The sequence below is a fragment of the Crocodylus siamensis genome, chromosome 15 (genome assembly GCF_052110815.1).
Source record: "Crocodylus siamensis isolate JL-2025a chromosome 15, ASM5211081v1, whole genome shotgun sequence".
In the NCBI taxonomy this organism is placed as follows: Eukaryota; Metazoa; Chordata; order Crocodylia; family Crocodylidae; genus Crocodylus; species Crocodylus siamensis.
Genome location: NC_143409.1, coordinates 25849411 through 25866491, shown reverse-complemented (window position 1 = coordinate 25866491; position 17081 = coordinate 25849411). Strand labels below are relative to the sequence as shown.

General features: G+C 42.3%; 1 protein-coding gene across 3 annotated transcripts in view; it reads left to right on the top strand.

The window, feature by feature from the left end:
• Positions 1–17081, top strand: part of RFX7 (regulatory factor X7) — an 83270-nt gene that overhangs the window by 54002 nt on the left and 12187 nt on the right. For 2 of the 3 annotated variants that reach the window (XM_090028354.1, XM_090028356.1), the window contains 4 exons: positions 939–1064; positions 11421–11541; positions 13172–13252; positions 14220–14427. In XM_090028354.1, the coding sequence (XP_089884480.1) occupies positions 939–1064; positions 11421–11541; positions 13172–13252; positions 14220–14427 (536 nt within the window). The remainder of the gene's footprint in view (positions 1–938; positions 1065–11420; positions 11542–13171; positions 13253–14219; positions 14428–17081) is intronic. The other variant, XM_090028355.1, reaches the window with a different exon arrangement.

Sequence of the window (17081 nt, the reverse complement as noted above, 5' to 3'; positions counted from 1 at the left end):
AATCTGATGAGCTAGACTTTTCTACAAACTTTGAGACCAATTGTAAAAGGCATTTGGGAACTCTGAGGGATGACTATAACTTTTTAAACATGATGGGTTGTGTGAAATTCCACAGTTTGTGGACATGCAGAGAACATGCGCGTCAGCCCTGCTACATTCAGTAGGCAAAGCAGCAGGTCTGTGAACTGATTAGAGGTCTGAACAGTGCTGCAGTTGATGGTTGCATGCTGCTTGTCTTGCATGTTACTCTTCGCAGTCAGTCACCAATTGCTGCACTGGCATTACAGAAATCTCTCAGGAATACAGAGTCTTCTCTAAGGGGTTTAAGTTGTAGCTGTGTAGGTCTAAGGACCTAGGCAGGCAAGGTTCTTTGGGTAAATCATTAGCCTTCTCTAATGGTGTTTACCTATAATGTCATCTCCGGACCCTGATTTATACAGTGTAAGAGTCATGGACGTTCCAAGCTGTGCATTGGGAGGAGCAATTCTGGATAAAGTTTCTCACATGCCCTGCTGGCATGCCAGGGAGACTTTGTGCACAGAGCAGTGGGGGCTTGCAGCGGCAGCATATAGGCTATGGTACATGAACACATCTGAAGTGGCCCTCTCTTTCTGCCATCTACCATTCTGTTGAAATGTCCCTGCTTGTAGAACTCAGTGAAGCAGGGAATTATGCTGAAGGTGCATAATTCAATATGCATTTGATCACTTCTTTCAACGCTACCCACACAGATTCTGGTTTTGTTGATGCCTGCTGTTATTCAGGCAGAAACAGCTTTTAGAAGACTATCGTGGGGAAAATATTAAGAATTACATTTATGAGAAACCTTTCCTTCCCCATGATATATTTTCATGCGAGTCTCTAGCTCATATGAACACTTAAGTATGCTAACCAAATAGTACAGAATTCTCTCTTAACACAATTGTTTCTCATTTCAGTAGTGATCAGATCTCAATGTCATCAAGCCGTGCACAGCAAATGCATGCTTTTTCTTGGATTCGGAATACCTTGGAGGAGCACCCAGAGACATCTCTTCCCAAACAGGAGGTTTATGATGAGTACAAGTGAGTGCTGCTAAACTGAGTCCATATATCTGATTGAATACTCTTTACAAACATTTATCTAGCTGCTATATATTTCCTTTATAAGCAAACTTTAATTAAACTAAAAAAAATAGGCCCCATATATTATTCCATTGACATATAGAACATAAGTTTTAGTGCTTAATATAGTGAGCACTATGCCAGGAGATGCATGCATGTAGAATCAGACACAGTGATTGAATGAATTTTTGAAGATGCAGGCTGCTACTGTATTCAATATTTATACCATTGAAGGTAGAATATAGTTTTAAACTGCACTTCAAATTACTCTAAATAAAGTTTTGTCAAAGGTAAATATGGTTTATATTATGGATAAAGAACAGTCATAATAACTTGCACTACACTTCTACAGCCTCTTTCAAGTAAAGAGGCTCTAAATAGCAGTGATTCTTCATGTGTAAGGTGATGGCAGATGGTCAGTGCCCAGCACACTGTGTAGTAGGACATGTGGGGAAATTTATTCCAATGTTCCTGATTAAAACCTAAAATGTAACACACTAATAGTTTTTAACATCTACACAAGACATTGAGTAGGGTCAGTTTTTAAGGCCTTGTCCAAAAGGCTACGCTGAAGTAGCCTTTTGGACAAGACCTTAAAAACATCATGAAGTACTAAGTCCGGGTTGAGCAATTATTTTGCCTGGCCGGACACCTGAGTTTTGGTGAGCTGTCACGGGCTGCGCATACAATCTTTCAGAAGATATCATTTTAACAAATTTTAGATAAAAGACAAACCATATACTAAAAATCAAATATCTACTATAACATTTTAATTTTATTTCAAAAAATAATTTTGTCCTAGTTTGTTTTTTTGAGTGTTTTTTTTTTATAGAGGCAATTGCATAATAGCTCAAAGTAAAGTCTTACTTTTATATATTGTGGGGTGGGGGGGGGGTAGGTGTGTGGAGGGAGTGGGGGTATGCATGTGTGTGGACTGCCTATGAGCTGGGTCCCAGGAGCTGGCTTGTGGTCTGCAGGCCCCCTCCCCGCAATCCAGCCCACAGCTGCCCCAGCGGTGCTCTGCGTGGGACTGAGCCACGCTGCACTCCTGCCCATGCCTGCTGACAGCGCTGCCCCGGCCCTGGCAACACGCACGGCTTCCCAGCAGCTGCCCAGGTACTGCTTGGTGGTTCCTGCTTCTCCCCCTCCTTGTCCTCTTCCTTCCACTGCTGCACTGCTGTGGGCAGCAGGTAGCATGGGGAACTGGCAGCAGCTGTGAGGACACATGCTGAGCATCACACACTCAGCCAGGCATGGGGGGGAAGCTGCAGCTGGGCAGCTTCTGCTCCAGTGTGTGGGACTTCAGTTCCAGCTCCTGGCCGCCTTCCACCCACTTGGCTGCCCTCAGGTGGCTGCTCATTGTGCCGGGTTGATGGAATGAGTGGAAGGTGGCTGGGGGTCGGAGCTGGAGCCCCACGCTGGGGCAAAAGCTATCCAGCTGCAGCTTTCCCCCTGCATTGCTGGTCATGTAGCGTCTGGCATGCATCCCCACGGCCACCGTTGTTTCCCCACGCTACCTGCTGTCCAAAGTGACGGAGTAGGGGAAGGAGAGGAGTTACCACTAGAAGCGGGGATAGCTGAGCAGTACCTGAGCAGCTCCAGCAGCACTGGGAGCAGCACACCTGGCCAGGCTGATATTTATATCTCTTGTGTGAATGCGTCCAGTTCTTTTATTCTCTGTGCTTGCTGACACAACTTTGTCTAGTCCTGCATACGCCACAGTCAGCAATGCCTTCCATGTTCAGTTCAACTTCACGGGTATATTTTTCCCTCAGAGGAATCATGGATCATCAGTCCTTACGCAAACCATTTCACCCATGGAGGAATTATCTGCCTTCAATCAGTCCTTACATAAATCCCTCCATGGGGCAGGCCCACTCTCAATTAATTAACCCCCTGATCACAAGACTTTGCAGAGTTTTCTCTAACCGCTTACTTTTGGCTCATGTCAGCCCAACACACCAGTTCCTCCTTACTCAATTGACTCTTTTCTTTCTTCCCTTCTCTGATCCCTTACCGGATGATCAGTCCTTCACTTCAGGCAATCATCCTCTCTAGCAGGGTTCCTTATCTGACCCCTGCTTCCCCTATCCCAGCCTCGACTTCTAATCCAGCCACTCAGAGCTGGCCTGCCACCTGGACTCACTGTGCTGGCTCTCCTACTGGCTTGCTCTGGTCTTTGGTTCCAGTCTGGGCTCCCGAGGCTGCTGATTCTGCTCTGGCTCTGCTCCGTGCCTCCACACAGACCAGGCTGCAGCCTGTGCCTGCCTGCACACTTTACCCTCCACGGGGGAAGTGAACCACCTGGCTTTTCTTCTGGCCTTTTGGGTCCATGGGTCAATCAGAGCCAGCTCCTGGTGCACACTGTAGTGCTCATTGGGGAGTCATCTCCCTTCCCTGGCAGAATCCCTACAGTCACTCTCAGCGAGTATGGCTGGCCAGTTCCACGTCCATGCAAATTTGTTTCCCTGGTGCTCGTGTCCTTGCTGTGGAACAGGGGCAGGAGGTGTTTCCCCATTACAGGACACTTCAGAACTAACATTTCTCCCACTAAAGTATTTTATCTGGAGTAATACACAAATGTTGTATCTGATTCAGAGAGTAAATGTTGCAATTCTGCTTCTGACAGGGTCACAGGTTATTATAAAGTGTGTGAAACCAACACCAAGCCAATACGAATTTGTGTTCTCAGATCTTAAAGTTACCATGTAACTAGAAAATACAGTGAGGGCTGTTGGGAAAGGGAGCAGGCAGGAAAGGGTTGACTGCAAATTCATTCAGAACTAAAATCCAAATGTTCCTCAGAGGAAAATGCTTGACCCAGTTGTCTGAAGTTGAACTAGAAAACAAATGATGAAAGCACATTTGATAGCTTCAGAATCTCAACCATGAATCTGAGGTCTTGGCTACTGGCATCGAATCCATCCCTCAACACCCAGTAATAGAACCTCTTGCTGATCTCCCATTTGTCAAGGAAGTCTGGCATGCCATCATTCAGACCAAGAACAATAAGGTGCCAGGCCCACATGGCATCCCTGCAAAAGTCTTCAAAGCTTGTGGAACAGTACTAATGCAAAAGCGTCATCAACATATGGTCAACAAGTTCCACCTGACTTAAAGAATGCCAATATTGTGACCATCTTCAAGAAAGGGGACGAATCAGTGCGTGGGAACTACTGAGGCATTGCCCTCTTCTCCGTTCCTGGGAAGATTCTTACTGAATTGCACCTCCTCCTCCCCCTTGCCGAAGATGTCCTTCCAAAATCCCAGTGTGTCTTTAGACCATCTCAGAGTATCGCCAACATGATTTTTATTACATGATAGATCCAGGAGAAGTGTAGAGAGCAACACCAGGAACTGTTTTTGGCATTCATTGACCTAACCAAGGCCTTCAACTCTCTCAATCATGAAGCCTTGTGGAAGGTGCTAGCTAAGTTTGGTTGTCCACTGAAGCTCATCAGTGTCCTCCGCCTACTCCATGATGGGATGGCTGCCACAATCCTTTGCAGTGGATCAGAGACAGACCCATTTACCATCTGTACTGGTGTCAAAGAGGGCTGTGTCATTGCCCCAACCCTTTTTTCCATCTGTCTTGGTGTGATTTTTCTCATGTGTGACCACCACCTTCCCAGAATTTGGGTTAAGTATCAAACAGATGGTCAGCTTTTCAACCTGAGGTGCCTTCACAGCAAAACAAAAGTTACAGGCTGGCATCATCGACCTTCAGTATGCTAACGACTGTTATACTCATGCACACTGAAACCAATCTGCAGTCTACCCTTGACCTTTTCTCAGGTGCCTATCACAGCCTGGGAATCTCCCTTAACATTGGGAAGACCAAGGTGCTCCATCAGCCTACCTCAAGACAAGCTACCCCTCCTTCGCCCACAAATTACAGTTGGTGGAGAACCCCTGGAAAACATCAAGCATTTCCCATAACTTGCCAATCACCTCTTCCAGTCAGTCAGTCTTGATGTAAAAATGGAACATAGAATTCGCTGTGCCAGTGTATCCTTTGTAAATCTGCTTCGCTGTGTCTTTGCTGACACAGATCTGCAGGTAGATACTAAGATCCTAGTCTACAATGCAGTGGTTGTCCCCACGCTCCTCTCTGGATATGAGATGTGGGTGATATACTGAAGCAATCTTAAGCACCTGAAATGGTTCCCTCAGCATTGCCTCAGGAAGATCTTTTGCATTAGATAGGAAAACCACTGCACCAATGCCAGCACCCTCTGCAGCTAACATAACCAGAATTGAGGCAAAGATCATGAAACATCAACTGCTCTGAGCTGGCCACTATGTGCAGATGGCTGACACTCATCTCCTGAAGCAAGTCCTCTTCTCTCAACTTAGTCATGGTAAGAGGACCCATGGAGGACAGAGTAAGCACTACAATGACGCCCTGAAAGCATAGCTTAAGAAGGGTGGCATCAACCCTACAAATTAGGAAGTGCTGGCTGGTAACAGGTCTCAATGGCGCTGCACCATACATCAAGCTGCTGCCCACTTTGAAGAGAACCATTTTGCTCAGGAAGCTGAGAAACAGCAGAGGAAGAAGGAAAGCACACAACATCCTGGCCAATAGTTGTGCCCCTTTCCCTCCCTGCCCAAGGCACCATTTATCATATCAGTGGAAAAACTTGCAGAGCATGGGTTGGACTCCTCAGCCACCTTACAATTCACCATTATTCCCCACCCCTTCCCTCCCCTGCAGCAGACATCGTCCTCATATTGAGGGATAGTCAATATATAGCTTCAGAATTAAAAATAATTATAACGATGCTGAGTACCTCCAACTTATAAGGCTGAATCCTGTACGGTTCTGTAAGACAGCAGTGATTGCAACCACTGTTTTCTTCCACTGTGTTCATAGCTCATCTTAATTAACTATAGTCTTTTATTCTGGCTGTGCTGAAATGTGATGGCTTTAATTTGCCTGGGGTTGATAAAAATGCACACACCTATTTCTGAAATCTCACCATCAACTCAAGTTTGCGATGCAGTTTAAAGCATAACCAATAGTGCAAGTACATTGAACTAACCAATCGCAAGACAGTCAATCACCCATATGCACGGCAACAAGGCAACAGCAGCTGCTGCGCAAGAGAAAAATGTAAGCATTATTCTTAAATGTATTTATTATTTAATAATTTATGGCCTAGTTCAGCAACAAATCTGCTTGGCTTCCATGCTGTGCCAAGCTGCAGATGCCCCAAAAATCATCATCTACAGATTGTGTAGTGTAAAACTTGGATGGATTCAGTGTGTGGCTAAATCTAGCTTTGTGTGTGTTATAGTTTTCCCTAACAAAATAAGGATGGTGAGCAAATATTCAGGAAAATATCAAATGTTTGGGATCTGTTCTCTTTCTCAAGCATCTGTTCTTTTTGTAATAGATTTAGCTACTCTAAGTATTTTTATTAGTTAACCTCAAGCAGCAAAGGAAGAATAGACCCAGAGTGGGAGGTATGGACCCAGAGTGGGAGGTATGAAGAGCTATATAAATAGTAGCCTAGGTTTAGCTCAGCTAAGACATTTCTCACTACTTAAGGGGATTTAGACACCTCAAACACTACTTCTGTCTGTCATTCATGAGCTATTGTTTTCTGCCTCTGCTGGTGAGGTGATTTGAGCAGCTTTCTGCATTGTGTACATACAGATATGGAAATGTCTTGTGATTACTAAATCTGGAGGGTTCACACCCCTGTGAAAGGTTACGCAGGCTTTGGAGGACTTGCAGCAGAATACCAGCATGTGCATGTCTGCTAACCATCAGACATCTTGTAGTTTTACAAAATGAAGTTCTCTGTTCTTTATGTGGTTGTTTTAGCCTGTATTATTACAATTTAGTATGGATTCCAGGTGTGTAAGATGTTGAAGGTTGAATCTGCACTGATCCTGCACAGGCAGTTTTTACATGTGCGCTCTCCATTTCAGTTGACTTTTATCTGAATAAACAGTGCACTTCAATACACTAATGCTTCCCTTTTGTACTTATTCCTTCCTTTTTATACTTTTAGAAGCAAAATATCTAGGTAGAGATGCAGACTTGTGATTAGGTAGAAGTAACTGCACTCATCTCATCTTAAAAGTGATTTTAAAAAGTTACAGAATAGTAAAATAGTAGCTCTGGAAAGTTAAGGGCTTGTAGTTGTCATCAGGGTAGGAGGTGGATCACTTCTACTGGCTCAGTTCCCATCAGTGGTTCTCAACCTTTTTTTAATTGAGACATTCCTCCATACCTTCTATGAATTGAGCAGTACGCCATTTTAAAAACTAATTTATTTATTGCAGGGTTTACATCCTTGTAGAGGGATCTGGCAGTGGGGGATGGGAGCAATCAGGCAAGGAGAACATTAAGCCTTTGCTTATCCCCTCGCACTCCATGGCACCTTTCAGAGGAGCTTATGGCACCCCAGCTGAGAATCACTGTGCTAGGTGATGCATCTTTAAAGATATGCAACGGGATGCGCAGTAGGATGTGGTGAATAAATGCATCCCCTTGTTGTCTTTTTTCCCCATGAGGGAAGGGAGAGTTTTACTGACACAACTTTTCATCTGCCACCTGGGCCTATATCACCAGAAGCCATTACAGAGCCTTAGGCCCGCTGTTAAAGTTTGCAGGTATTGCAGTTACCTGGAGATCAGATACATGTGCAAAGTATCTATCACACCATAAAAAAACTCCAACCAGCTATGAACTCAGACCTCAGAAATATGTACTAACTTTATAGCTGGTTGCTATTGCGCTATAATTTACACATGTAGCAGGGTCTCCCCTGAGGCTGGGAGCCCCATTAGCTGACAGGGCTCTCAGCTGCAGGGGTGCACCCCTAGCATAAAACCCTCAAGCCTTAGGAATCCCAGCAGTCACCATCTCCAGGGTCAGGGGGTTTTTGCTGGCAAGGTGTATAGGGGGGCTTAATGAAGCTGGACCAGAGAGGGTAGTCCTGAAGCTTTTATTAAAGTAGAGCCGCCATCTGTTTGAGCAAGGCCCTATGGACATAGTACAGACTATGCAGAATCTTATCCTCAGTTGAAGAGAAAAATATTTTGAAGAAAATGGCACATGCAATTGTACAAGCTTCTACCACTGGTCAGGCTCTGCTTCTTATGCCCAGACTAGACTTAAAGACCTACTGGGTCATTAAGTTTAGTCCCCTGCTGTCACATCATATGACTCCTTTTCAGAAGCTGATCAAGCTTCATCAAAAAATAGCTTCTCTACTATTCTTATTTGATGGCTGTTCCAGAATCTCCCTCCTCTCTTGGTTAGAATTTATTCTGATTGCTAGCCTAAATTTAGGTATAGGTAGTTTATACCCTTTTATTCTTGTCAGTAGGAATTTGGTCAATAAGAGATTGGAGATGGATGTGAAAAATTTTAGGCTGAACAAGAGGAAGGAGCACAAGGCCTCATGGAATGGGCTGTCTGCAAAATAACAGAAATTCCAGGCTGGCAGGAATTGCTGGCCTGGGCATATGGGCCTTATCCACTACTTAAGTCTGTGGCTGCTACTACATACTAGTTAGAAACAGATTTTCTAAGCTTGATGACTGCATTTTTTCCTAAAGTGCAAATAAATTTAATTCTAAAAGAACTGATTAATTAAGTCCTAAGACTGGTGCTTACTAATTTAACTGGGTTTTACTTGCACTTAACTTCACACAAGGATTTTAGCATCTACCCTTTCAGATTCCACTGACTAAATAAAAGATATTCTATAATACCCCATATGCTTGCTATGGAGACAGTGCTCCAAACTACAGTGGAGAACTAGAATACAGTAATTCATATCAGCCAGCAGCAGTATCACACATTTTGAGAATGCATTCAGAGTCCAGAGCAGGCTGGTTAAAAGCTGAAGATAGGGGAAACTGGCTTACAAAGGTCTTTGCAGAGCCAACCAATGGCAGTAGGTGAACCTACCTCTGACTCCAGGTGGTAGACCTGTGCTTGGCATTAGCTATAAAGCAGTTTAGCACAACTGGAAAGGTATAGCAAATTGTAGAAATAGTATCACTGTTATCACAAGAATTTTCTTGGGTTTCAGTTGCCCTGGTCTCTTCAGTTTCCTCCATCCCTAAAGCAGTGATTCTCAACCAGGGTGCCAGAGTACCTTTGTGTTCCACAAGACTTTTTTTTTTAAGGTTGCCCCTGAAGTGTGAGACGACGATCTCAGGCTCAGGCCTCTCTTCTGCTCCCACTGCCTGGCCCCTTTGCAAGGAGTTAGGTAGTGTAATATTTTTGTTACATATGGTGCAAATCAGTCCACAACAGTTATGGAGGGGTATCTTGGGTGTTTTGAGTCTAGAAAGGTTAAAAACCACTTTCCTAAAGAAAGCAAAAATGATGAGAAAGTCCCCTCCTGTCCCTTCCCCCATCACTGTCTGCATTACTAGATGTAAGTTGCCCCCTGGTTGCATGGAAGCATCTGCAGATGCGCTCAGTGGAGGTTAATGCTCTTCATCCTCCTTTCCTTTTCCTTTGGACCTCATAAGGTGGGTCTTGTTGTCCTCCACTCATGATCTGCCAGCCCTATGTACTCACTGATGCTGGCAGTAATGGAAAACCAACTCAGATATGTGTTCTGCAGTATCGAGGAAGTTCCCTATTAAAATGCTGTTCACAGGATCTCAACACCTGTTCCAACCACCATTCAGATTAGTCTTCAGAACAGACCTTCACTAAGTTTACTGAGGTGCACAAAGTCACTGGTAATTACTGCCACTGCTACTTTTGCAAAAAGGAATGAAACTCCTTTTTCCTGAGTGCTGTCACATCTCTAAGTTAAGTCCTCATATCTACTCTAACCACTGTGATTTCCCTGTTTTTATTTATAATTAGAATGTGTTTTTGTTAGTCACAGCAGCTGAATTCTGTCATATTTGTTTAGAATACCACATGCTGGTGTGTGAAATGATTGTTTCTCTGCTGTCCAGATATGAGGTCTGCATAGGGAAGATTATGCATAGCTCCTTCTTTCTTTCAAAAGCTGAATATCTTTGAATATTTCTAATAGTGTTTTGCTGAGGAGTGCAGCAGGATCTTATGGTTAGAGCATAGGAGAGCAAGTTTTGCAACCTTATGACCTTGGTTAGATCATTGAACATAAATAAGTATACTTTGCAATAATGTTTGAGGCTTAATTAATTCATATCTGTAAAATGCTTTGTCCTTGAAGAAAAAGAGGTGTGTAAGTGCATACAACAAATATGTATGCTACCATAAACCCCTGCTATACAAATCTATGACTATACTATGAATCTATACAGATATGGTTTCAGAAGAGTTCCCACTGTTATCCCTAGCTATTCATGTGCCTATAAATTTCCCCAAGATTTACATTTTGGAGTAAAATTACTACTACTTTAAAATGATTTTACTTTTTTGGCAGGAAGAGGGGTGGCTATAAAAATAAAAATCCTTCTGCTCTTTTCTACCATTGGATGCTGGAGAAAAAAAAATTGCTGATAGTATAGTTTATTCCTATTTGCCAACAGAAGTACCTTTGTGCCAATAAAATTGCACCTCAGTGAGAGATTGTACCACTTTAATTATATAACCTGATATAGTTATAGCAATGCAGTAGCTGTATATAGAACAAACCTGAATTAATGTAGGCCTGGTAAACCAATCTAATCAGTTTTAAATAAATGAAACTGTCCTCACAGGGCTTTGTGCTGGAGTAATTAAACCAGGGCAAATTGGTGTGAAGACAAACCCCTACAGTCCCAGTCACTCATTAACAGTCCCCAAGTATCCAGTTCCCCAGTGTATGTTCACATTAAACACTTGAGAATGAAGCTGACTTTTTAGGAAGGTGAATTTATAGGTTCTGACCTTTCTGGAACTAATGTGGACAAGACCTTACACTCTCAACAGAGGCAAAATCTCTCTCCTACTGCTTTTAAAAAATCATGCATGATGTCACACCTTGTCACACCCAAGCAGTTGTTACCCACTTTTTGGCTGGTCGCATTTCTCCTTTTATTGTACCCATGTCTTAAATACACAAAACATGAAATCCTAATCAAGTTATCAGTTAGGACAGCAGTTCCTAACTGATCTCTTGACAAGGCCACTGTGTATTGAATCTCCACCTGAGTTTGAACTTACAAGTGTGCAGAGTAAAATTGACTGTATTAATAATTCTGTGTATTTTAATGTATTCAATTTATTGTAGCTAGATTCACCAATATTGACTATAGTTCTGATCTGATTATTTTTCTTTGAAAGTCTTTGATAGAAGTCTGTTATGTAGAATTGTCATTTATTTTGTTTCATTCACAATTTCTTTCCCTCTGTTGCAGGAGCTATTGTGACAATCTTGGTTACCATCCATTAAGTGCTGCTGACTTTGGAAAGATCATGAAAAATGTCTTTCCAAATATGAAAGCCCGCCGTCTGGGCACAAGAGGCAAATCAAAATATCCTTTGCTAAAACACTTTTCAGTAATCTCTTCTGCCCTTGCTTAAAGAACATTTGTTGTTGTAGTTCAACTGCTAGCTAAATTTAGAAATAAATTTAAATAAGAAATGCAGACAATTTCCCCAAAGTACTTGGTATAATGCTTAGAAATGTGTTAATCTTTTTATCATTAAGATGCAAGGCACATCTTCATGAATTTTGTCCCTACTTGATTTTTGCTGGTCATCTTATTCTAGTGCTTAGTTGTTCCTGCAGTTATTTATTCTGGGAACCTAGTCTTATCTTTAAAAATAAAGAGATGAATATTGGAATAAAGCAACTTGCATTAGATTTGTGCCATACCTATACTGTTGTAATAATGCAAGTAAAAAATATGTTACTTAATTGTGCTGTACCAGTGCACATCCCTAAACTGAGGCATAAAGCCCGTAATATTTCCTGAACTGTATTTCTTAAACCTTGTTATCATTATCTGTCAAGCCACAGAAGTGTTCAGATTAAAGGGAAGCTTTTCATAAATGGGAGAAGCTCAACTAATGTCTAAAAGAGGAGAGAAAAGAGCTGATTGTCAAAAAATATCAGTTCAACCTGATATCTGAGCTGATGATGTTGGCAAACAAGCAGTTAAAGGCATGAAAAACCAATAAAGTCAACCTAGTATCACCTAACACTTTTATTAAGACATCCAGTGTGAAGAACTGGAGGAGGCTTAGATGTATAGACAAGTGGGTTAGAGTAGAAGTGAGTAGGGAGGTGAATTTGTATGGTCTTGGTGAGACTGATGCCAAAACATAGTATTCAGTTGTATTATCCCCTTCTTTAAAAATGATGTAGAACAATTGGAGACAGCGCAGTGCAGATCTAACAATTGTCTGAGGACAGGGAAAAATGCCTTGCTGTGAGAGAGCTGAAGATGTCAATCTGCTCAGCTCACCAGAAAGAAAATTAGGAGGTGACCTAATCATGTTATATAAGTAGTTCAATAAAGAAAGATGCCAAGTACTAAAAGTCACATTAGCTTTAGCACAGACAAGCATACTAAGAACCAATGCCTAGAAGTTATAACCAGATGCATTCACTTAAAAGAGGGACAGATTTTAACCAAGAGAATGAATGATTGACTCTGGGAACAAACTACCAGAGGAAGTGGTGGGACTCTCGATCTCTTGATGCCTTCAAGGCAGCTTTTCTGAAAGATATGTTTTAGACAGGCACAAGTTATCAGGCTAAATCTAGGGGTAACTGGTTGAAGTCTTTGTTCATCCTGTAAAGACAGTCTGACTACATGATCTAATGATCTATTCCAGCCTGTAAATCAGCTAAATGTACCAAGACTTGCTAGTGAGAGCATGTAGGTGGACTGCTGTGCTCATGTGGAACCTTTATGATTTCATTTAGACTCGACAAGAGTGCAGGGGTCCAGTCAGATGAACAACAGTGCAGGAGAGGAACCTAATAGTCACATAATTTTAATTCCAAGCCTAATGGGGGGGAAATGCCAATAGGTGTGTGGAGCCTGCATTTCTCCTTTTGCTTATAAAGTTTATGCAGGGAAAACAGGAGGAAATGCTTGCTTTTTTTTTATAAACCAGGGAACAGAAACTGTTTAGACCTTAATTCTTGATCACATATTGTTACAGTGGACTGAGGAAGAAAGCTTTTGTGCATATGCCAACACTGCCCAACCTTGATTTTCATAAAACTGGAGATGGGGTACAGTATATATATATATATGTATATATACACACACGCACACACACTTGTGGAACCTAATTCTTTCTATACTCTCTCTCACTGTTTAACTTTATTAAAGGAAAATTAGTTTAATCTGAAATAAACAGGCTAAGGAGCTGTGCAGTTTTCAAAATACAAGGATGCTTCAGAAAGTAATGGCAGTTTTGAAATTAAACCATTTTGTGTGCAATGAATGGGAGACTACATAGTAGTAGGGAACACTGGTGGCATCATCAAGCCCACCCACCGTTTACTACTGTATAGAGAAGTGATGTGGTCCAGTAAGCAATCACTGCACGCAAAATGGTTTTATCTTGAAATTGCCGTTACTTTCTGAAACAGTTTTACATATAGGAGTTTTCTACAATACTCTTATCATCAGACAAGCCTTGTCTGATTTGCTTTAAGCTTCAACAAAAATTGGTCGTTTAAAAATATGATTTAGAATGTGAAGCAGATTTTTGTAGTGCTGCCATTCACAAGTTATTTTTTTTAATTAATAAGTCTCTGTATTTTTGTTTTCTCTACAAAATTAATCAGATTGCTATTAGGAGAGGGAGCAGGAGTTGCAGTGATGCAAACTGCTTCCCAGTAATAGGTGGCATGGGAAATTGGTAGTCTCAGAAAACAAAAAGTAGCAAAACACTAAAAGTGTGCTAATTTTAGTTTGGCTTTTTACATAAGGGACTTCAGATGTGGGTCATTTAACATATTAGGATTCCTCGTGCAGTATTCTTCTTTTCTTCCAGAAATATAATATTAGCCTCACATAATGTCTTTACCTGTGAACAAGTGGTAGGAATGTTGATGTGTTTTGTCTTGGATAATGCTGATGTAAAAGGAATACATAGACTTCTAAGGAAATATGTTCCGTTCCTGCGTTATCATTTGCTTTATGGTGTTTGTTTCTTTTTGGTAACCAGTCTCTACTTTTTCTCTGTGCTAGTTGGATGGGGCAGAGTCATCAGGGCAGCTTCAAAGTGCTGATGAGGAAGTCGTGTCTGCTGCATGCCAGCTTGTATGCGAATGGGCCCAGAAAGTGCTCAGCCAGCCCTTTGATTCCGTTTTGGATTTAGCTCGTTTCCTTGTAAAAAGTCATTACATCGGTACCAAATCGATGGCAGCTTTAACAGTAATGGCAGGGGCACCCGCAGGTAACGAGCTAATTCTTATTCCTGGAAAAAAATAATGCATGTTGTGAAATGATGACTATTTGTAAGATAAATAGGAAACTGGGGAGACTGATATAGACTAGGGGTGTCAAAATAATCTGATCCCATGGGCTGGATGAGTGACGTGGGTTGATCCATGTTGAATGAATGGTGTGGCCAGGCTTCCTCTTACCATGTTGGATCCAGCACATGTGGCACCCATTCTGTTCAATCTAAGACTCATGCCACATGCAGCACCTGTCCCAGAGCACCCAGGTGGCAGTCCAGGACATATAGGACTGCAGTATTTCCTGGACAGACACCACTTGGCCAGTCTGGGACATACAGCACAGGTCTCGAATTGGCCAGGGGGTGGCACTGCATGCAGAGAGGGCCACAGGGTGGGCACCACATGTGGTGTGGGTCCTGGCTCTGTGCACAAAGCTGCTTCATTGCACACTCAAGCACCATATGGGTTAACTCTGAACGCAGGGGCAGCACTGGGTGCTGGATTTTTGATGAACCTGGTGTTGACAATAGTAGGCAGTAGTTTCTTACAGGTGATAGAGTATAGCATTTGCTTGCATTCACTTGAACAAAGTTTGGGTGGGTGAGAAGAAGAGGCAAAGGAAACCTAAGTGAGAAGTCCTTTTCCCAAAAAGCCTGGCCACCTTTTAAAAGCTTTTTGAGACTTTAGGACTTAAATTTAATTTTAAATTCTCTCAAATGTTAATTAGATTGTTATTTCTTTAGATAAATGTATATTTTATAGTTTCTAATCATGTGCTTGATATGCCTTGTATGTACTGTTTAGTCATTTTTATCCTTTTTGGATTATTGAACTTGCTGTTAGAAATGTAGGTTTCCCTGTTTGTGAGTATTTAATTGTACTGAGACTGTGTTTTTTTTAAACCTTTCTTAGTTCTCAGAATATATCTGAGGGGCAACACTGGGTGCTCCATGAAGCTTAGTAGTTGGCTGCAAAATGTGCTGTCTGTCATTTGTTTGAATGACTGAAAGATGTCAGTGTCTAATCATCCTTAGGTGAAATGAGTGGTGATGTGCCACCAGTAGTAGGGCTGTGTGAAGCTTTGGCAGCTGATTTGATTCAGCAGAGCTTTGGTGGCTGAATCTCTGAATCCAAATCTAATCAGGAGACCCTTTAATCTCACCAAACTGAATCGGAACCTTCCTAATCAATTCAGAGAGATTTGGAAAGATTTGAAGATTCGGACAGAGACACAGCTTTTTCTACATATCTCAAGGTACCAGGCGGCTTGTGAACGCTGCGATGGTGGAACATCCCACAGGAGTACAGGGGTGGCCCCCAGCATGCCTGACAGCAGACCCAGAAGTGGACTGGTACCTCCTGGGTCTGGGGGGGCACTCAGGGTCCCCCCATGGCTGATTGCCGAGCTGGGGGAGCAGTCCACTTCTGGGTTTGCTGCTGAGCATGTGGGGGGGCCCCCCCCCACACCTGTAGGATGCTCCATCCACCCCACCATTGCAGCATTCACCAGCTGTGCCTGGGAGCTCGAGGTACATAGAAAAAACATTTAAAGCTGTGTCTGGCTCAATTAGCATCGAATCTTCAGATTCGGATTCAGCTGAATCGAATCGGGGACAGTGATCCAAATCAACAAATCAAATCACTGTTCCCAATTTGGGCCGAATCCAAATTGAATACAGCCCATTTTACACACCCCTAGCCACCAGCTCCTAATGATTAAAGTCTGCATCACTAAGACCTCAATTCAGTGAATGTCCCAGCTGTGAACAGAACTCAGGCATTGAATAGGGATGGCTTTAAGATTATATTTAAGTGCTTTCCTGAATCTGGGCCTAAACTGCTGCCACAATTAGTTCCCTTTTGTTGGTTGACTGAGTAGGAAGCCCAAGGAGAATTGGAAAGGGGAAGATGGCATTGCCGTTGCATGAACTGTGCCTGTTCTGTGATATCAGTCTGGACTGTTAAAATGGTTCTTTTCACCACATAAAAGAGGAACATTGGCTTGACCATTTTTGCTGCAGGTACAACTTCTTAAATTTTCCGCTTACAAAGATGGGGAGTAGCAGAATATTGTCTGCTCTGGTTGGAGAAGTTTGGAAGTTAGTAAGAGAGAAAGAAGCCTGAATTGGCCTTAAAGTGACTTCATAATCTGTGGTTTACATTGACTGGGATTTTAAGGTAATTAGCAAAAAGGGACTGTGTAATCTAGAGAAGGCAGATGAAATGAGGAAAGTTTAACCAAACAAAAGAAGAGTTCACAGTGCTTTTCCTCAAATTCTTTCTCCCAGTCCTGGTATGAATTTGCAATCTGTTAGTGACTCAATCTTGGTGATCTGAGCCATTTTACAGTACAAGTATAGCCTTTCCAGTTTCTGTTGGGCATTCCAGTTGCCACATACTTCATGGGTGTTTGTAGAGTTCAAGCTCTACAGTCGAAGAATATGTTTTCCATCTTGCACAGTGCTGTTGCCAGATACTAGTACCACTCCCAAAGGTACATAGCAAGTGCATGTGTCGCTACTAGGAAGAAGAATTGACTGTCCCTTCCAGAGTGGTCCTGTGTTTCCTATAACCCTTGTATCATATAGGTCCTGAGCCTGTGAGGCACTTCAAAAACATATTTAAGTTTCAATATGAATATTTGCAT